Raw genomic sequence first — 25,529 nt, forward strand, 5'->3', positions numbered from 1 at the left:
AGAACAAAGGCTGAAAGTCAGGTCTCTTGGTTTCTGCCTGAAGAGAGAAAACGCTCTGGCTGTTGCGGAGGGGCCACCGCATGGAGACTAAGAGCGTGGCCCACTGCCTAGGTGTGCCCTGTCCTTATCAGCTGAGTGGTCTATGACAAGTTACCTAATCTCTCTGTGACACAGCTTCTCCACCATCGAGTAGGCATAGTGGGAGTACCCATCTCCCAGAGTTATCGGGAGAACTCAGCGAACTAAAGCATGTCAAAGCACAGTGCTGGCAGGTGGTCAGCACCCCCCTACCCCAGAGTTTATACTGTGAGGCAGACAAAAATATTTTGGTAAAGTAAGTAACCAGTCATGGTTAAACCTTGGAAGCCTGCCTGGTCTGCACTTAGGTTAAGCAAACATGTGAGAACCAGGGGCTTAATCATAGTGACCACCCATTCCTTTTTGTACACACAGATTGCCCTTGATTTTGTTCAGTGAATTTGGACAATGACACGTGGGTAACCCTTTTCTGATTCACTGATATCTTATCAAAACACTCAGAATGACTTCTGACGAAGTTTGATTCATGGACACTTTGGGACTCCCTGTTCTCAGACGGCGGCCTGGAGGAAGGCATACCTGGCACGTGTGGACTGTGAACGTGGAGGGTTAGTCCTGCTTGCCTCCGACATCCAGATGTTTTGTCTCCACTGCAGCCTCTCCAGATGCAGGCTTTTCCGCATCACGTCTGCAAATTCATTCAGAATCCCCATGTTAGCCAAGAGCTCCAGCTTCCTTACGTTCCTCCCACCACTTACCTCTGCCAGAGGAAGCCAAAGAAAACAAGAAGGGCAGCGTGTGCAGTCAACAGGGGAACAGGTCCCCAACATAATTCCTTTCTCATGCCCACCTCTGGTCCCCAGCCCCATCCTGACGCATTTCAGAAGACAGAGTTGCCCAGAGTCACCTCTCCAACCCCGTAATGCATTAACCTCTGTTCACAGGTCTCCTTGGGGTTCTCTGTGATCTGAGGGAAAAGGGTGTTCTCTCTTCCTAGTCTTCCCGCAGAGAACTCTGTCCTGTGCCTTCTCCAAGTTTAGAAAGCAAAGCACAGCCCAAGGGAATGGAGAATGTGAGGTCCTTCCTGCTGGGTGTTGAGAATATCCCCAGAGCCTCGCTGGAGTCATGGTCACATCTGACAGGTGTGGCTCAGCTTTCTTTTGGTAGGTGACTCAGGGCTGAGAAACAATGGTGGGTATTTGGGAAGGGAGGGATGTCCGTAGATGTGAATTGTTATTTTTGTGTGTGGATGGGATAGATTAATGTGGCGAGACAACAGTTTTCAGGCAATGGAAAGGGGGGTGTGTGTGCACCCATGGGCATGCTAGTCCAGGGACAGTGAAGAAGGTAGATAAAATTTTATGTTGGTTTTTGATATAGTATCAAGTTATTTAGGTTCAAGGGACATTGATGTCAGGGGCTCCTTAGTGTTGGGTTTTCAGTATGGAGTCCCAATAATGTTTTATGTGGTTTATCCCTTGGGGAAGCTCTTGGCATTGTTCCAAGCTGCTTCTAGCTACTGGCCTCTATTAGTGGATATGAAGTACCTGTCCTCCAGGGGGCACCCCTGGTTCTTGGGTCAAGGGGGAGAATTCAGGCCTTGCCTGTGTGAAGCTGAGAAGCATCCTCAAGAATTTCTGTACATATCAAAGGGGGAGGGGGTGTTCAGGGGAGAGAATAGACTTTCCATTAATCTGTATTTTAGATTCTTGAACGTTATACTCTGAGACACCCCAGATTCGCATCAAAACAATTAGCCAAGTTTTTGCTGGACTGGTTTCTTCCCCTCACTCCTTTCCATGCTTGCTCTCTCCCCTTCTTTTTTTCCTTTTTCTACTTTATTCTCTTCTAAGAAAGAATGAGGTCGTTCAGAAAGATAGATATAACAAACAATAGCCAAGGGACAAGCAAAAAAGAAAGGTATTAGGAAGATGATGATAGTGAAGGCAAGTGTGAGGAGAGTGCCCCAAATCAGTAGGAAGTTTCGATAACTTGGTTAGCAGCTCATTGAACTCTGAGCTCCTTAATAACCAAAATGAAGAGGGAGAGCAGGTCACTTATGTGGCTCTCAGTATAAATGTGGTTCTCAGAGATAAAAGTGAATCCCTTATTTAGGAGAAGTGCTACCAATTCTGGCTCTGGGATCTAGGAGAAATATCTCTTACAGGGTTTCATGAAGAGATTACTGTGCAATACAAAGAAAGGCCTTCTCAGCAAGGTCCTCAGAAGAAACATAGCAAATTCTCCTAAAGGTCCTCAGTGGATGCCTGGGGGGCATCCTGCCAAGATCCAATTTAGTCCAAGTGATCCTAAGGGGACCCATAACACATGTAGGTATGCAGCTCTGATGGTCTGGCTCGCCCCAGTGTTAGCCTTCACTTAGGTCAAGAATTGCATCAGACCTGGGGTCCCTTTGGCTTTTATATCTTGGTGATCATGCAGCCCTTTCTGAGATGTATTTCTAGCACCTATATTTCTGTGCAGCTGCCTCTTGTTAATGACTGGTTACCCAGCAGGCAGTCTTGACAAACAGGCACACACGCTACTGGTTCACTAAATTGCAGGACCCTAACTTATCCTAGATCAGGCATCTACTTATATGCTCTTTGAATTACTGTTAAAAGATGTGGAATCAAGAGTCAAATCCTCGGGTCTCCTGGAGAATGAAAAAATGATTATACAATAGTTCTCCTGTTAATTCTTTCCATCCAGTTGATCTCTGACAATTGTCAATGTTTCTTTGCCACACAGTCCTTAGGCATTTAAAAAATAATTCTTCTGACAGTTGCCAAATGGGAGGGGGGTTTGGAGAATGGGTGAAAAAGGTATAAAGGGATTAAGAAGTAATTACAGAATAGTCATGGGGATGTAAAGTACAGCACAGGAAATATAGTCGATAATACTGTAATAATTATGTATGGTGTCAGATAGGTGTGAGATTTATTGGGATGATCACATCAAAAGTTATATAAATGTCTAATCATTGGTTTGTACACCTAAAACTAATATTATATTATACATCAACTCTAGGTAAAAACTAAAATAATATTTAAAAATAAAAGAAAAAATTGAAAAAAGATTCTTCATACAGTAACATCTATGCTATTTGGGGTACAAAATTAGACATTTTAGAATGCTGTGACATTAAGACTTTGATCATCCAACCAGGAGTCAGAATAGCTCCCAGACAATCACACTGAACCACGACTCACATTCCTCACAAGGGTGTATTCCCTCCCAAGATTTCTAATATATCTTTTTCAGTTGGACCATTTCCCTCACTCTTTCTTTCCCACTACTGCTTGCATTTTTTATGGGCTTTAACAAAGCTATTAGTTACATATATCACTTTTCTAAAGCTAAGTTTACTTTTTTCTCTGGTCAATAAGTCTCCATAGGTATTACACCAATTCTAGGTTTTAGTTTGGCTTCCTCAAATATCTTCTAATTCTGACAACTGTTTTATACCTATATTCCATTTTTATTTATTTTTATAACTCAGTGTGAAAATTCTTTACTATGCCATGTAGTTGGGGCAGATAGATTAAAAAATGTTTAACCTGTCCACATTAGTTATATAGCCTTGACGATTTCTTCGTCTTCCCTGCAAAAACATCATTTTCTCATGTACCACACATTTCTCATAACTGGTGCAATTACTAAAGGTCATTGCTCAGTGAACTCTAGGTTCCATCTGGTCTGGGGCCCACAGTACTCCAGACAGCAAGGAACAAGCTGTATATTAACTCAGGATGCAGGCACAATTGTGGCACACTACCCACTTGCCTCCCGTGAGGGTGATCTAAGGTTGACTCTTAACCTGTTTAAACTCTATCATTTGTATCATAAAGAGCCAAAAATCCTTTCTACAATTTGACAATTTGGTTTGACAATTTGGCTCTAAGAGAGTGTCAGTAAATACCATGCTTACCAGTAGCATCTTGACATAATTTAGGCTGGCCATAATGCTCCCACAAATAAGCCTCCTCTTATCTGAGCCTAACTGGCCACTGCTGGTTGACTACATCAGATGCTGGTGCTATCTACATGGCACACTCTCCTTCCTGGATAAGGGCACATGTTCTGACCCAGAGTCAATGACAAGCAAGATGGTGAGTTCATTTAGTAAACGCATGGTCCATTCAAATGGCTTCCTCCTATTTCTGGGTCAAATGCCAAGTTTAGCCAGATTTCTGGAAGGGGACTTCCCCTAGTAACCATTAGACTAGAATAGTAATTCTCTAGGAAAGTACTTTCTCCTTGATTCAGCAGACTTAACCAAGCTCCCAGCTCTGTAAGTCCCTTTTAGTCCTCTAGGCCAATGTTACGTGGTTACAACCACTGTTGCCATGGGCCTAATTCAAGTACACTACGTGCACAAAAAGTATTGTGTTCCACAACAGATTGCCAGAGAAGCAGATTCACTTGGTAGGTGCATTTCAGTTCAAGTATCCAAAAGGCTTCCCATAATCACTTTTTGGGAAATTCTAGAGTGACACCATGTAGTCGTGCCATTGCCCTCTTGGAGATCACTGTGATTCCTTGAATGTCTGCTGGTATAGTTTTCCATCCACATTCATATCTGGTGCAGTCAAAAAGGCAACTTTTAGATTCCAACATACTGGGCAGAGTCTCCTTCATACCCAGGGACTCACTTTACCCAGGGTGTTGTCCTGGTTTACAGAAACATAACGTAGCAGTTCTCAGCTGACAGTCATTGTACTATATCCAGTGAGGTTCAAAGGCAGGAATCCTCTTAGGGGTACAGGGAACCAGTATGATAAACATAACAACAAAATGTGGCTGAAATGATGATCCTAACCTACTGTTATCGAGGCAGGTCATCCAGGAACACTGGTTGATGTGCTTTTGGGAAATTGTTGCAGGCAGCTTTGGTCCAACTCTCCTCAGGGAAAAATGAATCCTGGGGCATCTTCCTGCACTGGTCATGACTCAGCCCCACTTACAAGAGAAACAGCTCAGAATATTATTCTCTTGCTGAGGTAGTTTCTTAAGAATGACAAATGCCTTCCTTGCTATTATTTCCCATTATGTGATCTCTTTCAGCTGCCCTGGTTCTCCTACTTTTTCCAATGACAACCTGTTTAACCAGACTGGGCTTCTCTGGATAGAAGTTTGTGGTACAGATATACTGCCCTCTACAGGCCTGTAGCAGCTTTAGGCTGTCCAGAGCTGCGGTTCTTGTCCACCTCTGGGAATGAGCAGAAAGGCAAAGAATGCTAGGACTATAGTATCTTTACCAGGATGGAACGGGGCATCACTTATGGTCAGTCTTAATTTAGCCCCACTAAGTAAAGCAAATACAAACAGTTAAATTTAGAGAAACTGAAATCAAATTCTGAGCAGATACGTCTCCTGTCTAGACATGCAAATGTTATCCTGGACTCAAGTCAATGGGATTCACAAGACAAAGAGAAAATTTGTGAGGTGAAGATAATTTTTGTGTGGTGATAAGTTGTATCATGACTCTCCCATGCCCACTCTGCACCTCCCTGAATTGCCCAATATATTCCCTTTATACTGTCCCGTAGACTCTCACGAAGCCCCATTTGCCCAGTATTCATCTATTTGTGCACCTGGGCAGGTGGTCTCCAGAGTCTTTGCTCACCATCTTCAGGTCATTCAACTTCTCTTAAAATGGAATAATAATTTACATATTTAAAATAATTTAAATCTCAAGTGTATAGCTTTTTACTGATGATTTATTAATCTGTTTTCCTGTTGAGGAACACTTGATTTGTTTTAGTTTGGTTTGTTACAAATAAAGCTGCATACTTTTTTAAAAAATAGAAATAAGGTAGTTGTATGTTTCATTTTATTAGAAATTAACAGACTGTTACTTAAAATGATTCTATAATTTTACATTTCCACCACCAATATGTGACAGTTTCAGTTGTTCCAAATCCTACCAAAATTTTGTATTATCTTTTAAATTGTGACCATGCTATTGAGTATTCAGTGGTATTGCATTGGGACTTTTACATTTCTTTGGTGAGTAATGATGTTGAGTACCTTTTCACGCGTGATATTGGCCATTTGAGTATCGTCTTTTGTAAAATGCCTGTTCGAGATTTTTGCCCACTTTAAAAAATGGAGTTGTATACTTTTGCTTAAATATTTATATGAGCTCTCTCTATATTATGAATATGTCCTTTAGCAGATATATGTACGGTGTATATTTTTCTCTTTTCACTTTCTTAAGGGGTCTTTTGATGAGCAGTTTTAAATTTTGATGAAATCCAATTGAATAATTTTTCTTTTGTGGTTAGTCTTTTTTTTAATGACCTACCTATTAGGCAGAGCAAACTTCTAATTACTGAACATCTTTTCTTTCTGTTGTCTCTTGAATGACTGTCTTCCCCCTGAAGCCCTAAGGTGCTGTATCTCATCCTCAGCTCAGAATGTCATATGTGCCTCATTTTTCCTTTCTGTCACTGACCCTGTCACTCATGTAGGCTCTCTGACTCTCTCATGTATGTGGAATTCCCATACATACCTATGCAATTTAATTTGGTTACTTTCTCTTGTTAATCTGCCTCATACTGATTTAATTACTAGAGCAGTAGGAAGAACCTAGAAGAGGAGTTTCTTCATCCCCCACACTAGTAATAGCTCATCTTTTTTCAAAAATAATTTTTTATATGTGCTTAGTAGTCCTTTGTGTTTTTTGACTGAGAAATCTTCAGTCATTTCTAGTCCACAAATGTTACATACAGACACACACACACACACAGGTATAAAATATCTATGTATAGGTATAATACAGAATACATAGGATATAATATATATATAATGTTGAATATACAGATATGTATCTACATGCATTTTTTCTGCTTTCTTCAAGAAATTTTACATTTTTAGCCTTTATACTTAGGTCTGTGAGCTACTTTGAATTCATTTTTATGTATGACGTGGGGTAAGGTCAAGGTTTGTTTTCTATGTGTATGTCCAGCATAATGTATTGAATGGACCCTCCTTCCCCATTAAATTGCATTGACACTTTTGCCAAAAATCAAGTGACAGTATAAACCAGGATTTATTTCTGGGTTCTCCATTCTGTTACATTGCTCTATTCTTGTATTCTTATGCAAATACCACACTGTATTAATTATTTCGGCTTTGTGGTTAAATCTTGAGATTTGGTAAGGTGTGTCCTCCAGATTCATGATTTTTCTTCAAGATCATCTTGGCCATCCCAGGTGATTTTCATTTCCATTTAAATTTTAGAATCGGCTTGTCAGGTTCCAAGGACAATGATCAGGCTCCTGTGCCCAGGCTTGGAGTAAAGTGGGCAGAATTGGAGTCTGCTCACCCAAAGCCTACACGATGACAGCACGGCCATGTGTAGTGTAGAACATCTACAGACTGCAGTTGTGGGCAGAGAGCTTAAAGGAACACAAAATGACCTCTTGTTTCTCACTGAAAACAGCTGATGCCCTAGGGCAACACAGAGATGTCTTTAAAGTTCCAGAAGTTTTGGTAACTAGAATGCCATATCCCATCAAATTATCATTCAAGTGAAAGACCCACATAATGATGTTTTTCAGATATGCAAACACCTAGACAGTCTCTCTTCAGCTAATACCTCACAAAAAAAGTCTTTCCCTGTTGCATTGGTCATCTAATTTATTAATGGTTTTAAATTCCACGAGCTACGAATATTTTTTTGAACAAATTCAGACATTAACAATGTGTTAAAAGAGTGGAAATTCTCCTCTCTCTGCCCCCCATATATATTCATCTATAGTTTTAAAACATATTATTTTTACACTTTGTGCCACATCTTGATTTTTCTACCTAATTGCTTTTCAAGGAAGTAATAGAGATCCATTTCATTCTTTGAACCTGCACCTATATTACATGGTATGCAATTAATCATAATTAACTTTTCCATTCCCTATTGATAGGCTTTTAGGGTGTTGTTAGGTTTTATCTATTATAAACTTGGATTATATATATATGTGTATATACATTCAATATACACTTATGATAATATTTCTACAGGTTACATTTCTATGGATGGTAGTTTCTAGAATAAAGTATTAAATCATATATTTTTAAACATATATCTTTAGGGATAGATGGAGTGAAGAAATGTTCCAACCTTCCCACTGTGAAATGGATAATTTTCATGTTATCACTCTTGGTTCTTGTTCTTTCTGGCCATTAACATTTTTAATTGCTTGGTAAAAAATAATAAGAGAAAAATAAAAAATAAAGCCATAGTAATATAATAAAGTAAGGATAGACAGAGAAATGGTGGCATGACAGTTTCCCTGGATAGAAAAATCCAAGTTTTTAGAAAGAGTACAATAATTATAAAAATACTCAAAATGATAAAATTAACTAAAATGTTATCTTCCTTCTCCTTTTCCTTATCTAGGTTTTTTTTTCCTCTTCAAGTATTTGCAAAGGCATTGAACAGCTATAAATTGTTTTCAGCAATATACTGAAATATGAAGTGTTTTGGAGTATGTCTTAATAAAAAGAAGTTTGTTCAGGAAATATTTTTAGGAAAATAGTTAAAACAGTACTTGGAAGATGAGAAAGTAATGAATGTTTGTAGGGGAGTAGAGGAATAATGAGGAAAGATACCATGATTTAAGCTGAGGCAGGGCTAGTGGGTGGGGCTGCCATCAGTGTATGTTAACAGCCTTGTCACACATGGGTTAACAATGCTAATCTCCAACAGTCTCTTCACCGAGAGCCAGTAGCAACCAGCAGATTCCAGTGGGTCTGTCAGGAGGGTGCCTGCTGGGATTTCCTCTTGCCCATCAGCTTCCTCAGGCCCTGTTTCAGGTCTTTGTTCCTCAGACTATAGATAAAAGGATTCAGCATGGAGGACAAAACTGTGTAGACAAGTGTTGCCATGTGGTCCTGGACAGCGTAGGTGGAGAGGGGCTGTAAATAGACGTAAAAGATGCTTCCATAAAAGAGTATTACCACAGTGAGGTGAGAACCACAAGTGGAGAAGGCTTTGCGTTTCCCAGCTGCTGAGGGGATTTTGAGAACTGCGATGAGGATTCTCATGTAAGAAAAGGTAATGAATAGAAAAGGGGTCACTAGAACAATAGGTCCTTCAGTCATTATCACAATTTCATTGACAAATGTGGAGGAGCAGGAGAGTTTCATCAGAGGGCTCAGGTCACAGAGAAAGTGATGGATAACATTGGAGTCACAGAAGGTGAGATGATTCAGCAGAAGTGTGTGTAGGAGAGAGTGGACATGAGTAAATGAGCAGGAAAAGGCCACCAGCAGGACACAACGGTGATGGCTCATGACGGTGACATAGTGGAAGGGATCACAGATGGCTACATAGCGGTCAAAGGCCATGACTGCTAGGAGGAAGCTGTCAGTATTGCCCAGAGCATAAATAAAATACATCTGAGTCAGACACCCACTGTAGGAGATGGTCTTCTTCGACAGGAAGTTAACTAGCATCCTGGGGACGATGGTTGTTGTGAAGCAAATGTCAGTGAAAGACAGGAAACTCAAGAAGAAATACATGGGGGTCTGGAGTTGGGGGTCAGAGTGGATGGCCAAAATGATGAGCAGGTTCCCTGTTATAGTGATGAGGTATATGATGAGGAACAGGATAAAGAGTGGCATCTGGTCCTCGGGCCGGGAGGACAGTCCCAGGAGAATAAACTCAGAGACACTGCTGGTCTGGTTGACTCTTTCCATTGACTTGGGTCTAGATATGTACAAGAAGTTTTGTTATTTCACAAAACTCCAAATCCATAACCCAAATCATGAGAACCCAGCAAAGTCTTTGTGTCCTCTATTTAATCACAATTTGCTGCTGTGCAGGCACAGCTTGTCAACCTCATAGTCCTGATGCGGTCCTCCTTTTCCAAGTCCATGGGCATCACAAGGTCTTTATACTGAAAGCTGGAGGGACAGAATAAGAGTTTTCCTTAGAAGCCATCAGAGACGGACCTCTCTGAGTTAAGTTCACTAATTCCTATTCTTTGAAAAGCACTGTTTCCCTGATGGGGACATAGCAATAAAAGACAGCAATAAAAAAACAAATCCTTGCTTTTGTGTAGCTTGTGTAGCTCATGTTCTAGTTGGGGAGGTAGATCATCAACAAACAAAATATATGATATAATATAAAGTAGGGATAAAATCTGTGAAGAAAATAAAGCAGTATTTAAATGAATAGAGATGGATGGGGAGTGTAGATGGAGGTGTTTTGGATAGAAAAGTCACAGGACACTCAGTCCCTGTCACAGCAAATTCAATTGCGTCATTCTAAAGCTCACCTTTGCACTGTTTTGGAAAAAAATAAGAATTTGCCAAAATAACTTACAGGGCAGATCTAAGAGGAATGTTGATCTCAGTTTAACAAAGTGTTGTTTTCTCCTCTGGGTGCAGAATGAGAGGTTCACTCTTAGCTCGTGGCATTTTATTGCCATCAGTCTGTGCAAGTCTCCCCTTTTTTGTGAGTTATTTTTCCTTTCCTAAATCCCATTTACACAGGATGGGCATCATTTGTCAAGTATTCAATTCATGTTTTAAAATTTTGTCTTTCATATATGTATCTAAAAATATCTTTGAGGAACATATTAATTGTTAAAATATGTGTTTTTTCGGTCATATCCAGCTGCCTGGATGGATGTCAAAGTGGCTTCCATTTCTTGCTCACACAAAACACTCTGAAGTAAGAGATCTGGTGTCAGCAAAGGGTTTTCACCCTATTTTTTTAGGTTTTTAGAGCCTGCATATTCACCCACACCTAGTGAATGTACATACTACATAGGGACTTCCCAACATTTGGAGACATTGGTTATTTATATATCTTTGGTTACCATAAATATCTCTACAGTGAACATACTTTATCACCAAAGTGTTTAAAATAATTTCTTGCTTTGGCTTGTGTGGCTCAGTGGATTGAGTGCTGGCCTGGCCTGTGAAGCAAATGGTTACTGGTTCGATTCCCAGTCAGGGCACATGCCTGGGCTGAGGGCCAGGTCCCCAGTGGGGGGGCACACGAGAGGCAACCACACATTAGTGTTTCTCTCTCAACCTTCACCTCTAAGAAGACATAAATAAAATCTTTAAAAGAAAATAATTTCTTTAATGGGAATATTTTTCCACACATTTAAAATGGGCTTATTGCACTGAAATTTTCCAGGAACATGTATAAAGGACCCAAGGACAAGGACAACAGGGTGGAAGACTGAATGTGGGGGAGGGGAATGGGCAGGGCAGGGGAGAGTAGTGGGGGAAAAATGTGGACAACTGTAATTGAACAATAAAAAACCTTTTGAAAAAAGAGAAAAACATAACACCTTAAATTATCACAGTCCTAATATACTCCAACAAATCACTAATTTCATCTGTCCAAGTTTCTCTCTAGTTTTTTTAAATAACCTTCTTCACAACCAACTCAATAAAGTTAATAGGATCTTAGATATTCAGAAACAATGGCATACAGAAAAAGTGCACACAAAGTTCATTGGTTTTCATTCAAAAAATAAAATATATAATAATGTATATATTAACATTAATTCATTTAACAATTAAACGCTGTAATTTCATTAACAATTAAATGATGCATAGTTAATAACACTGTATTGCATATTTGAAAGTTGCTGAGAGAGTTAAACAAAAAAATGCTTACATTCTAGTTGTAAGATACTAAACATCTTTAGACCTCAGTTTAGGCCTTTTGTGATACTGGACACAGATATCCAGATCCTCGTGAGGACGGAACGAGATACTGCATTTACGGCACTTAGAGAGAGACAAGCGCACTGGAAGCACCCAGGAGAAGCTGCTGGTCCTCATCAGTCCCAGCATCACCTTCCTTCTCTGCTGTTCCTGCATGTTCTCAAAATCAATTAAGTCACATGTTTGAAATACCATATCTCTCACTGCCAAATCACCAATTTCATGATTTTGTAAGGTTTCAGGGAAGGAATATTTGTTTATGCATTGAATAATTTGAGTGAATCAGTTATTAAAGTTAATAACCTGGACTTATTGAAAATTACACATGAGCAAGCTTGTGCTGAGCATCTTGCTAAGTTCCACGATGGGGGATTGTGAGGTGTAATTTGTCAGCAGGAGATGGGAGCTTGTAGAGCTGAAGTGCTTTGCTCCAGGTCCCTGAGGAAGGGAAGTACAATAGGGATTTGAACCCAGCTGACTCACTGCTTCACCTCCCCATGCTCGGGTATACACATTGCTTTCTTCACTGTCATCATTTCCTCATGAACTACTCTTCAATCCCCCTTATCTGACAAGCTTTCAACTCCCATGTTCAGAATCTACCCTTGTAGTTCCAAGAGAGGTGACCCTTCTTTCTGTGTTGTACAGATGGTAGATGATGGAATTTGAAAATTTGAATATCAGTGATGAACTAGCCAAAATCAGGTAGGAAATTTGGTTGTGCATAGCTGGGTGTGTCTATTGTGTGTGGAGTTGTGGTTGTGCCCTGGACTTAAGACAAAAACTGGGATTTGGTGTGTCCTCCATCACCTGTCCACAAGCTGGTGCCTGATGTTTCACCAATAGCAAGTGAGATTCCATGTCTGAAAGCAGTTTGTCAAACAACGGCAATTCTAAAATGAGTCATTTGTGAAAGGGCTGCCTGGGGAATACAGAATCCAAAATGTTGGTGGAGATTTGGGTTAATTAATGAAGTTGGGTACTCCAGATCATAGACCTGAGGATCACCCATGTTGAAGACTAGAAAAAAGGGGAGAAGGGTTTGGATCTGACAATCAGGAAGAACCGTTCTAAAAGCACAAGCTCAGTGAATGAGACTGAGAATACAACAGGTTTTTTGCCCCTACTGATGGAATTTTGCTTCCTACACATCAAACCCGTGGGGCTTAACACCAACAGCCAGATGAAGTTTTAGTTGTGCTCAATGACGTCTAATCCATAAAATACTTGAAACTCTCAGGGAAGAAAGAATGAGCACCAAACCGACCAGCTAGCTTCCTGAAGCTCACCTTCATATACAGATGCTTCTCTCACCTTCCCAGTGTCTCCAGGAGCTGAGCTGTGCCACATCTGCTAGTTGTCTCCAAGTCTGCTGCTCAGCCAAAGCTCAGCTCCCTCACCCTTTTCCCAGGAAATCCTGAGCTGATTAACAAGGAGAGGAACAGGAAAAAAGAGAGGAACTGATACACTCCTCTAGAGGAACAACATGGCTCTCTTCACTGGCCTCAACCCCCCAGCTTCTTTCCTGACGTCTGGTCCCTGATGCAGTGTCGAGACCCTTTGGATTGCAGAAGCCTGGCCAGCTTCTCATGAGTTTGAGCTCCACTTTGCTGGCCTCTGGGGCTCTTGTTAAGGGAGGGAGTTGTGCTCTGAACACTTCTCAGGGGAGTCTGTCCTGGGACCTGTCATCAGAAAGGGAGTCAGTTAGCAGAGCTGACACCAAAGGGTTAAGGAGACCCCTGAGGGTTCTTGTTTAGATGTTGGGGCTAATCTCCGGGCTAATCTCAGAGCTTCTCAACCACTTAACATTTCAAGGGCATGCTTCAGTTTCCTGTTATGGGTTATCAAAGGTGACAGGCATTTATGTGGGTGAATATTTTTTATATTTGGGGATTCTGATGAGGACCAAGGCTATTGGAGAGTCAAGCAGGTCATAAGTGAATATAGGGAGGTTGCAGTGTCAAGAGGATTCACAGTGAGGGTAGGTCAATGGTGTGTATGTGCGTCCCAGTGTCTGGGGAGGCATGTGAATTAGACTTCTTTCTAAGGGGTATCAGGATAGTGTTTAAAGCACACGGTCGAGCAAGGCTATTGTTATATTTAGCAAAAGGGCCTTGGAAATAATGTGTTTTCAGAGTTTAGGCTCAGAGCAGTGGTTTGAGGTTCAGAGCTGAGGAAAGGAGATATTTATTAGCATGCTGGCCTTGCCACTGGTTGCTTTTAACAAATTACTTAATCTCCATGAGAATCAGTTTCTCTAACAGAAAAATGAGGATAACAACTATTCCTGGCCCTGAACCCAGGTTCAAGGAGAGATTTTCTTTCGACTTTCATATAGAGAATATCATGTATTCTGGTGAACGTCATCCTAACAATCTTATAGGAAATAAAAACACACTCTTCGGTTGTCCTCTGTGCAAACCACTCTCTCACACAAGACATGTGTGTCCTTTTCCTTAGCCTCGAGTACAATTTTTAACTGTTAATCTACATGTGAAGACCAAGGGCTACAGAGACAGAAAGCCTTGGATCTGAGCCCTGCCTCTTGTACCTACCATTCATGTGGCCTTCCTGCTTTCCATGCACTCGTTCATTCTTTCAACAAATATTTATTTATTTCCAACTCTATTGAGATAGAATTCACATATAACATTGTGTAAGTTTAAGGTGTGCAATGCAATGATTTGATATATGTATATATTGCAACATGGTTACCACTATAATGTTGGTTAACATACCACCTCACACATTACAACTTATTGTTGTGGTGAGAACTTTTAAAGTCTAGTCTCATAGCAATGAGAGCAACTTTCCAATATACAGTACAGTCTCATAATTAACCATAGTTAGCGTGCTATAAATTACAATGAGAACTTATTCATTCTGTACCTGTAAGTTTGTGCTCTTTGACTGCCTTCACCCAGTTCTCCCATCACCTCCTCCTTTCTCCTGGCAACCACCAATCTATTCTCTGTTTCTATGAATAGATTGTTCTGTTTTGTTTTTATTAAGATTCCACAAATAAATGAAATTATATAGTATTTGTCTTCTCTGTCTGACTTATGACACTTAGCATAATGCCCTCAAGGTCCATCTATGTTGTTGCAAAAGATAGGATGTTGCAAATTTCCTTCTTTTTTCATGGCTGAAATAGATGAATGATAAATAAATAGATCTATGTATATGTTGCATTTTCTCTATGCATTCATCTATTGATGAACACTTAGGTGTTTACATGTCTTGGCTATTTAAGTAAATGCAATGAACATATGGGGTGCAGATATATCTTCAAGATAGTGATTTCACTTCCTTTGGATAAATACCCAGAATTGGCATCACTGGATCATAGGTAGTTCTATTTATAATTTTTTGAGGAACATCCATACTGTTTTACGTAGTGGTTATACCAGTTTATAGCCCCACCAACAGTGCACGGGGGTTCCATTTCTTCACATCCTCACCAACATTTATTATCACTTGTGTTTTTCATGCTAATCATTCTAACAGGCATGAAGTGATATCGCACGGTGGTTTGGATTTGCACTTCCCTGATGACTAGTGATGCTGTACATATTTTTGTGTACCTGTTGGCCACTTGAATTCTTCTTTGGAAAAATGTATGTTCAGGTCCTCTGCCTGTGTTTAATTGGATCGTTTGGGGGGGGGGTTGGTGTTAAGATTTATTAATTCTTCATATATTTTGGATATCAACCCCTTATCAAATATGTGGTTTGCAAATATTTTCTCCCATTCTGCAGGATGCCTTTTCATTTTGTAGATCAATGTTTTGCTGTGCAACAGGAGCTTTTTAGTTTTATAGAGTCCCACTTGTTGTTGTTTTGCTTATGTTTCTTGTGTTTTGGGTATAATTTCCATAAAATCATGGTCAAGAAGCTTTTGTCCTGTGTTTCAGGTTTGTCCTGTGTCCTGTGTTCAGGTTTTACATTCGAGTCTTCAGTTCATTTCAAGTTCATTTTCATGAATGGTATAAGATGGAGCCCAGTCCCATTCTTTTGCAAGTGAATATCCAGTTTTCCCAGCACCATTAAAAAAACTTTTTAGTATGTTTATTGATTTGAGAGAGAGAGAAAGGAAAGAAAGAGGGAGAGAAACATCAGTGTGAGAAACATTGATTGGTTGTCTCTCTTATGCACCCTAACCCAGGACTGAACCTGCAGCTTAAGTATGTGCCCTCATGTGGGATTGAACTCCTTTTTGTGTACGGGACAATGCTATAACCAAGTGATCCAACCAACTCGGTGTTACAGGGTGCAGCCCAGAGGGGGGACCCCAAATAGCCATTTGAAATGGGGTCCAGAACTCAAGTTGTCCAAGAAATATTAGAAAGACATATAAGATGTCTTCACCCCTTCTCCCACAGGTGTGGGTTGGGGGAAGGGACACATGGAGCAAGAACATGCAGGGCTGTTTTGCACAGCAACAGCTTTGCAGCTAATCCATGGCATGGTCATTTAACATACCTATAGCCTTTGGCTGGTCACTTAGATATGCTAAATAGTTGTGGCCTTTCTCTGGGCCAGGGGAATCGAAAGGGACTGCCCCTCAAGATGTGACTGGGGGGAAGGTTCCCCGAGTTACAGCACCTGTGTGGGAGCTCAGAGAAGACTGGCTCCATGACATGGGGACACACCTGCCAAGACCCACGATGGCAGCCCAGTAAAGCTGGAAAGGATGTGAGATTGATGGCAAGTGTGGCCGAGTGTGGGAGGAGTCAGAAATGGGGCTACAGAGGAAGGTTGGCATGGGAATTTAAAACCCAGACATGGCAGCCATCGCAGGAGAGAACCACACGGTTTTGGCTGAGTGGCGACTCCCGTGGCCCTGGGAGAGAGGACCACTGGGCTGGAGCAGTGGAGAGAGAACCTCATGCCTTTCCCAGAGTGGGGACCTCTGCAGCATTAGCAGGGGGAACCACCACCCAGCTTTAGCAGAGATCCTGGCAACACAGCTGAGGTTGCCAGGAACCGAGAGAGGTCTCCCAGCCAAGATGGATTACTGGGAAGAACTGGGGACTGCCTGAGCCAGGGACTTCTATCTTTTCCTGAGATACTGTACCCCAGAATGGGCAAAGGGGGAAGGAAGGACTGTGAGTGTTTGTGGGAGTTTTAAGGGACTTTGGGATTTTGAAGAAGACATTAGGTCACTACTTTAAGTTTGTGTAGCATTAAATAAACGTTTCCTTTCCTTTTCACGAATCTCTGGCATTGAGAGACATCTTTTCTATAGATGGTGGACATAATGAACCTGGGGGTTCCTTTTGGGTAATAGTATATTGCCCTTGGCCGGCCCCCTTGTTGTTCTGTAACAGCAGCACCATTTTTTGAAGAGACTGTTTTTCCTCCATTGAGTATTCTTGACTCCATCATCAAATATTAGTCAACCACATATGCATGGGCCCACTAATCTCTGCCATTGACCTATGTGTCCATTTCTGTGCCAGTAACATACTGTTTTGATCACTATAGCATTATAGTGTAGTTTGATATACAAATGGGTGATGCCTCCAGCATTGTTATTTTTTTAGATTGTTTTTGCTGTTGTGGAACATTTGTGTTCCTTGTATATTTCAGGAAAGTTTTTCCTATGTCTATAAAAACTACCATTGGGATGTTGATGGGAATAGCATTGAATCTGTAGATCACTATGAGTAGCATGGATACTTTACAATATTAGCTCTTCCAATCCATGAGCATTGGATATATTTCCATTTAGTTGTGTCTTCTTTGATTTCTTCCTCAATGTCTTATAGTTTTCAGTATACAAGTTTTTCTTTCACCTCTGTGCTAAATTTGTTCCTAAGTATTTCATTGTTTTTGATGCTCTTGCGAATAGGATTACTTTTTAATTTACTTGCCAGGTATAGTTTTGTTGATGCAGAGATACACCTTTGACAGAAAAGGGGACAGATTACACTAAAACCACAGAAATAAGTATCTCTTTTGTGCAAGCATATGAGTGACCAGAAATTTTTCTCCTTAAAGAGGTCAGAATGAAGCAGCATCCAGAAGCCCAAGAGAAAATGCTAACAGGCTGAGTTGAAGATGGTACAGTGTGTTGGGCAAGGGGATGGACCCTCAAGCCACATACCATGAATCAGAATGCTCAATAAAGAATTCATCTCTGAAATACCTATGTTCTTCCCTAGAGAGTGAAAATACTGTTTCCCCCTATTTTTCATTTCAGCATTAGTTCTATAATTTGCTGGGCCCTTCAACTCATAAATATGAAATGAATCTGAAATAATAGTATATTCAAAAAGAATAACAATTGTAATGGGTTATGACTCAGAAATTAAATGAGGATTGTGAATTCATAATAATATATGAGGTCTGTCAAGAAGGTGTCCAACCAGCTAATATGAAAAATAAAGACATTTATTGAAGAACACACAAGATATGAGAAATATTGTACCAAGGACAAGGATGCCTCAGTCCCCTTTCAAAGTAGGCAACTTGGGAGCCTCACAAAGTTCTCCCAATCACTATCTGCTGCCCTGCCATATTTTCCTGAATCTTATCAAAAGGTCTGAAATGTCTTCTCTTTCAAAGATGATTTTAGTTTTAGGAAAATCTAGAAGTCACAGGGCACCAAATCTGGGCTGTTGGGGGGCTGAGTCACCTGGGTGATTTGGTGATTTCACCAAAACACTCTCCACGAGACATAATGCATGAGCAGCTATGTTGTCCTAATGAAGGTGCCACTCACCAGCTGCCCATAGCTAAGGCCTTCTGGATCATCCAAATAGTTTCTCTGGAGAATGTTCAAGCCTAACGCAAAATGTGATGCAGATTCATTGCTCTACTTGCTCAGTCATTTTGAACGTGAAAGCCACACAGTATACATGCTCATTCAACAGTGTGTACTGTCCCCACTGACTAGTACAATAAAGTCATCATTGTTCATGCACGTGCATTGCAGTCCACTCGTCTTGGCTGCCAGTTACATCGATGTCACACATACTGTTCTCGTTATATTAACAATGGCTGTGTTTTTTTCCAGACAGACCTCGTATTATCTATAGCAGTGTATGCCAGATACTCGCCATTGCCCCAGGTCAATTCTCCAGCTTCCTCCACCGTGTTTTGTCTCAGGACTTGGACCTTTATGGGCTGCATCAAGTGGGCTCCCTGGCCCTTTGGGATAGGCCAATGGAAAACACAAGCAAAAGATCAAAGGCAGAAGGAGAAAGAGGTTGGGGCATTTAGTCTGTTGTTCTCCCTGCTGGACCATGGGGTGACAGTGGCCATCCACAGTTCCTGTTTAGGGGGTCCTCTCTTAAACCTACATGTCTCACCAGGTTCTGATGACCACCCCCCTCCTCTTACACCTGTTCCCCACTGTTGCTAGCCCTCACCACGCCATAAGAGTTCCCCTCAAACTGACCAACACCTTTCTAAATAAGCCATTATTACAATCTCTTTTTAAAAATCCATTGTCCCAGCTGGATCCATGTCCAAGAAGAAAGGCATCACTGGCATCAGGGACACTGTTCCCTGGGACTTCAGTCCCCTCTGGTCCTGGACACACAGCTCCCCAAAGGGCAGTCAGAAGTGGGTCATTACCCTGTGGTGGCTCCTCCCTGGCCCAGAAGCTTGGGGACTTTGTTTTAGTCCTCATATTGGTAATTAAAATGTTACCCTTTTGCTCATTGCTCTGGAGTTGGTTAAGAAACATAAACACCTGCAGAAGCACTGAGACCACAGAGATTTCTTCTTTTTGTCTGAGTCTCCTAAAGAGAAGCTGAGGAGTCAGGCCACAGTCTGGAGCAGAAGGGTCTGAGATCACCAAGGATGAGCTCAAGTCAGAGGAGCTGTAAATTGTGCACTTGACTATGGTTCTGCCTGTGGACAGGTGGGCTTTCTGTGTGATACTCTCTGTCTCTGTGTATTGTATATGCATCCTTGTGTACATGTCATTTGGTAGTTTCATGTGTGTGCTTGTGCTGTGTATCTGACTCATAGCCTGACTCTTTTCCTCAGTGAGACCTAACCTGGGCTGTTTCAGTGCATATACCAAGGGTGTTCAAACTGTGGCCTATGGGCCACATGTGGCTCAGGATGGCTATGATGTGGCAAAACAAAAAATCATAAATTTGCTTAAGACATTATGAGATTTTTGTGATTATGGGTTACAATGTATTTAATGTGTGGCCCAAGACAACTCTTCTTCTTCCAGTGTGGCCCAGAGATGCCAAAAGGTTGGGCACCCTTGTATCAGCCTCCTGGTGTGTGACTAGGGACTCCTGATTCATGCCTGTGATTGTAAGTACTGACATCACAGCTGAGCATCAGAGGTGACACTGTTGGCTGTGGTGCTGGACAAGAAGACAACTGACCTCACAGGAGCCAAGGTCACATCAGAGGGGATTCACACTCTGCTCAGCAGTATGTGAACTAGCAGCAGAGGGAACTATTTATGGTATACATGTGAGCTGTGTCTGTGGGTGACACACTGGTGTGTGAGAGCAGGAAGGTGTACTGTTTGGTTTTCTCTCTGTGTTACCATGTTGTGTGACCATGTGCATGGGATGTTGGTGGTGGTTTAATCAGTGTGCCTGTGACTGAACAGGCTTAACTGCCCCATGCTGATGGGCCTTCCCCCAGGAAGGGGATGGGTCAGAAAGGGTGGAAGCATGCCCTCATTATTAATAGGAGGGTGTATGCTGCTTGTTGGACAGTGTGTGTGGCTGGGCGTGCAATAAATATGTATTTCCTGAATAAATGATAATGAATGTAATGGTCTTTTTCTCAATCAGAAAGCAGATCAATATAAATGGAGGGAAACTATTTAGGTAGGGATCTAAGAAACTATTGACCTGCTTGCAACCCTACAGTAACCCAGGGTGTTACCAAGGATGGGAGAGGTGTCCATGGGTGGTAGTTAAGAGCACCGGCTGTGATCATGCAGATGGAGTAGACTGACCTGCATATTTGATAATGTTTTCCCTTTAACTTTATTCTAATCATAGTTGACATACAATACAATATTAGTTTCAGGTGTGTACAACATGGTGATTCAACATTTAAATAACTACTTGTCACCATAAAAACGTTATTCCATTATTGGCTATTAAAAAGTATTTTGATATTTTTTTAACCTATAGAAAATGGCAATACATACTATTTATATATGCACGTAAGATTTATATCATTTTTATGTTTCTATTTCCTAGCAGCTAATATAAGAGAGAAAGAATACCCATTCTTACCGTAGTTGTGAAGATGTTTTAGTCTGGGAATGTAAGGCTGATGTTGGATTATAAAAGGTAGACAAAGCCCCTGACTTAATATACAGTGCAGTGTTTATGGCCCCAGGATGGCCAGCATTATTATGGAAGACTTTGTGGACTGTTCTGGTTTTAGAGCTATTCTGGCATCAAAGGGCTTTAAACAGTCACCCATTTGTGGAGTGGGCCCTGAGTTTACAGCTGTAGGTCAATGGCACCTGGCAGGTGAAAGTGATTAGCCAAAGAATATACACGGCATGACCCATTCTGTGGTGATGGCCTAAGGGAGTGGGGGGAGTGTGGGCGTAGGTGGATGCAGGGAAAGAGAAAAAATGGGAACTGTAATGGTGTAAACAATAAAAAATATAAGGGAAAAATTTCATGATTTTCCCCATTAAAATTACAGTATGAGATGTGATGATCCTGCTTGTCTTTCCAGGATTCTGAGAGTCCCAAACCTTCCTTCATCCCCAGCAGACAGAAGAGCAGCATGAGGCCTGAGAACCAGAGCAGTGTGTCTGAGTTTCCTCCTCCTGGGGGCTGCCCCATCAGGCCAGAGCAGCAGGGGTGTGTTCTTCGCCCTGTTCCTGGGCATGTACCTGACCACAGTGCTGGGCAACCTGCTCATCATCCTGCTCATCAGGCTGGACTCCCGCCTGCACACGCCCATGTACTTCTTCCTCAGCCACCTGGCCCTCACTGATGTCTCTTTCTCATCTGTCACTGTCCCTAAGATGCTCATGAACATGCAGACTCAGCAACAATCTTCATCTCCCTATGCAGGGTGCATTTCTCAGTTGTATTTTTTATCATACGTTTTTGGTTGTGTTGATAAATCTCCTTCTGGCCAGTGATGGCATATGACAGGTATGTGGCCATCTGTCACCCTCTACACTATAACACCATCATGAGGGAGGAGTTGTGTGTGCTGCTGGTGGCTGCCTCATGGATTACTTCATGTGCCCATGCCCTGTTGCACACTGTCCTCTTGGTCCGACTCTCCTTCTGTGCCGACAATGTCATCACCCACTTCTTCTGTGACATCACTGTGCTCCTAAAGCTCAGCTGCTCAGACATCTCCCTCAATGAGCTGGTCATTCTCACTGAGGGAGGAATGATTTTACTTTTGCCTTTGGCTCTTACTTTTGGGCTCATACATCCGTATAGGCACCATCATCCTGAGGGCTCCCTCCACTAAGAGACTCTTGAAAGCCTTCTCTACCTGTGGCTCCCATCTCTTTGTGGTGTGTTTATTCTATGGGACAACTGTAGGTGTTTACTTTTTGTCCTCATCATGGGATTCCAAAGATGTAATTGCTTCGGTCATGTATACGGTAGTTACCCCCATGCTGAACCCCCTTCATCTACAGTCTGAGGAACAGAGATGTAAAGGAGGCCTTAGAATATTTCTCTACAGGATTAAAAAAGTTAATATATCAACCAGGTCATGTTTGATACTTAAGTTATTTATAATTCTTTATTCCTAAATAATATGTTTCACTTATTCATCATCTCTGATAAGTGTCTGAGTATATGAGAAATCTTTATAAAACATGTTGTACAATTTTACTATGAATTTGTCTTTTTCTCCACTGAGATATGTCAGTGTTTGCTTATGTATTTTCACACTGTATTATGAAGACATACTGATTTAGCGTCATGGTCTGCTACTGGTGTGTTCCTCCCTTTTGTTTAATTATATATATTTTGGTATTCCATTACCCCTCTACCAACTTATTAATCATACATTATTACTATTTTGTAATTCTTTTCTGGGCTGTATGAAGAGATTACTTCTTACTGCCTCTTTAATTTTTAACTAATGTGTAATATACAAAACACCACATTGACCACTTTAGCCTTCTAAGATACATAATGTGGTGGCATTTAGGAGACTCATCACCAATATCTCAAATTTAGGACCCCTACATGAAACTCTAAAGAGCATCAATGACATTGAGTAATTGGCAACTGTCAAAAAATAAAAGCAAAGACATCTATGAATCAATATGGAGAATCATCTGGATATATTGTAAAATGGAAACAAGCAATGTGCAAAAGGGTACTGATACTACTGAACTTTTGGTAAAAATTAAGGAGAAATAAAATATACATATGTCTGCCCATTTGAGCAAAAAAGAAACACAGGAATAATAAATCAGAAACCTAATGAGGTGGTTTGCCCAGAGAAGGTGGACAGAAGAGATGCGAGGTGAGTATAATTATTAGCCTGGTTATGAGCATGTGGTCTTTTGCCACTAGAAGAGAAATAGAAGAGGTGGTGCATAAAGCAAAATAGAATCAAGAAGACAAATGAACCTAACTCTATCTTAAATAAATACCATAATCAGACCAAAGAGGGAAATAATGTAAGTACTCTAGTAATTCTTGAACCCAGAATTTTGTCTATATACCTACACAATAAAAAAAAACTGGAAACAAAGTCTTAAGCTGTACTTAGCATGTCATTAACAGTGGTATGAGTTCAAGATTCTAAACTACTTCCCATGTATACAAAGATTCAGCAAACAAGTAAAGACTGAGGAGAAGGGAGTGACTCCTTGCTGTCCTGGGAAAGGTACTGTACATAGAAAAGAAGAAGCTGCAAAAGGACTCTCAGGTGTTAACTAGAATTGGAGATATCAGTTCGAGCTCATGGGTTTTAAAAATTATAAATAGATGGAAACTTTTGTGTGTGTTTATATATATATATATATCTTTATCTTCTGATCCCTCATTCTTTCTGTCCCACTCCTGATACACACCCATGTATAAACATTCCTTTAGACTTTGGTTTCAAGGTTTTACTTCTTGTGTTCCTTTTATATATATTCCCTAGTTGACTTCTCTAGGAAATTATTTAGAATCCTTGTAAACAATAAACACACCTAGATATTCAAAATGAATAACAATTGTAATGGATTATAACTCAGAGAATAATAAGAAAAATCCATGAGTCCATAGTGAAATAAACAAAGAGAAAACAAATGAGTGGGGAATAAGGGTAACTACCTTCTTATAAGAGAACACAATTAATAAACATAGGAAAAAACATAGTATTTGAAAAATTACCATCTGGCTGTCACATTTGTGATAATCTTGTCATAGAAGAATCATCAATAAGATCAAGATGTTGGCATAGGTAAACACAACTCTCCTCCTTGCCTAACCATATCAAATTACAACTAAACTACAGAACACCCATCACTCAGAACTGTCAGGAATCGAGTTGAGTGGAAGTCCGATAATTATGGAATTAAGGAAAACATATCCATCCAGACTAGTATAATGGGTGGAGATGTGAAACAGGCTGGTCCCACATGCACATGTGGTGGATAAAAAATTTGAGAGGAATATTTCAGGAGCCAGGAGATAGTCCCACAACAGCCCCCAGCCCCACAACAGCCCCCAGCCCAGAGTTCCAGGGCCAGGAAGACAAGTCTCCATAACTTCTGTCTGCAAAAATCAGTGCAGATTGATTTGAGGGAAGAAACTTCTAGTCTCCCAAGCATGTCCTCTTAAAGAAAACACATACAGATTTGGGCTCACTCCCTCTTGGCTGCAGCAGAGGGCTAGGAGTTTGAGTCACCAGTGGCATACTGGGAGAAACTCAAGTGTCTGGCATCAAGGGGAGAGCTGCGGAATAGTTTTCTTAGAGGAAAAAAAAGGCAGGCAGAGGCCACTGTCCCTTTTCTGAGTCCTCCCTCTACAAAGCCACAGAGCTCACATGTGGGTGCCATATCTGAGACTGCATCAACCTGCCTTACACTGTTTGCCCTATCCTATACAGCCCCTGAGACTCAGTCTCACCCAACTTATGGACCCACCCAGGCTGTTAACAGTGGCCTTTCCATATGAATGGCTGCTCTTGGCTCATGCTACAAAACTTCCTAATCATCTCAAACAAGCAACAGCCAGCCTTAGTGAGCCACCATCCCCCATACATCTTCCTAAGTGGCCCCAGGTCTGGCACTAGCAGCAGCCAGCCTTGATTCAGAGCTTGGCTTTGCCTGGGAACCTCCAAGCCCACCACAGGTAGCAGTCATCTCAAATTGCTTGATAGCTCATGCAGGGTAACTTCAGGCAGAACACAAGAGGCAGCTAACCTTGTCCTGCACCACATCAGAAACCTCAGTGCCTGTGCATCCAGTGGACAGCTACAGACCATGTCAGAGCACCATCTCCTGGCTCCTGCACAGCTGATCCTCCACAGAGGGTGGAGGATGGTGGTAAGTGGTCACAGCCAGTCCTTGCAGGTGACTGGCCTACATAAAGTATTTCCATTAACCTGCCAGCAGAAACCAAGGCTCAAGTACAACAAGACAGTGTACTCAGCCCACAAAAAGCACACACCTTGAGTCCTAGCTTAGGTAACAGACAAAGCTGTGCTACTGGTCCCTACAGGACACCTACAACATTAGGCCACTCTGCTAAGAAAGGGAGTCATAGCAGCTCTACCTAATACACAGAAACAAACACAGGGAGGCTGACAAAGTGAGGAGACAAAGAAACAAGGCCCAAATCAAAGAACAGAATAAAACTCCAG

At 41.3% G+C, this 25,529-nt stretch overlaps 1 protein-coding gene and 1 pseudogene across 1 annotated transcript; one reads left to right on the forward strand and one right to left on the reverse strand.

Annotated features, from left to right (window-relative positions):
- Positions 1 to 8,799: 8,799 nt before the first annotated feature.
- On the reverse strand, positions 8,800 to 9,744 carry LOC123820219 (olfactory receptor 1L8-like). The gene has a single exon (XM_045840959.1). The coding sequence runs from the start codon at positions 9,742 to 9,744 to the stop codon at positions 8,800 to 8,802; it is 945 nt and encodes a 314-aa protein (XP_045696915.1).
- An 11,729-nt stretch (positions 9,745 to 21,473) lies between these two features.
- LOC123819635 lies at positions 21,474 to 22,438 on the forward strand (annotated as a pseudogene).
- Positions 22,439 to 25,529: the final 3,091 nt, after the last annotated feature.

This window comes from Phyllostomus hastatus, unplaced genomic scaffold (genome assembly GCF_019186645.2).
Source record: "Phyllostomus hastatus isolate PE091 unplaced genomic scaffold, TTU_PhHast_1.1 phas_contig_34, whole genome shotgun sequence".
NCBI lineage: Eukaryota > Metazoa > Chordata > Mammalia > Chiroptera > Phyllostomidae > Phyllostomus > Phyllostomus hastatus.

What these genes read in the sequence shown, in the direction of transcription:
- LOC123820219 (XM_045840959.1), bottom strand. Translation starts at nt 9,744, where the DNA reads ATGGAAAGAGTCAACCAGACCAGCAGTGTCTCTGAGTTTATTCTCCTG.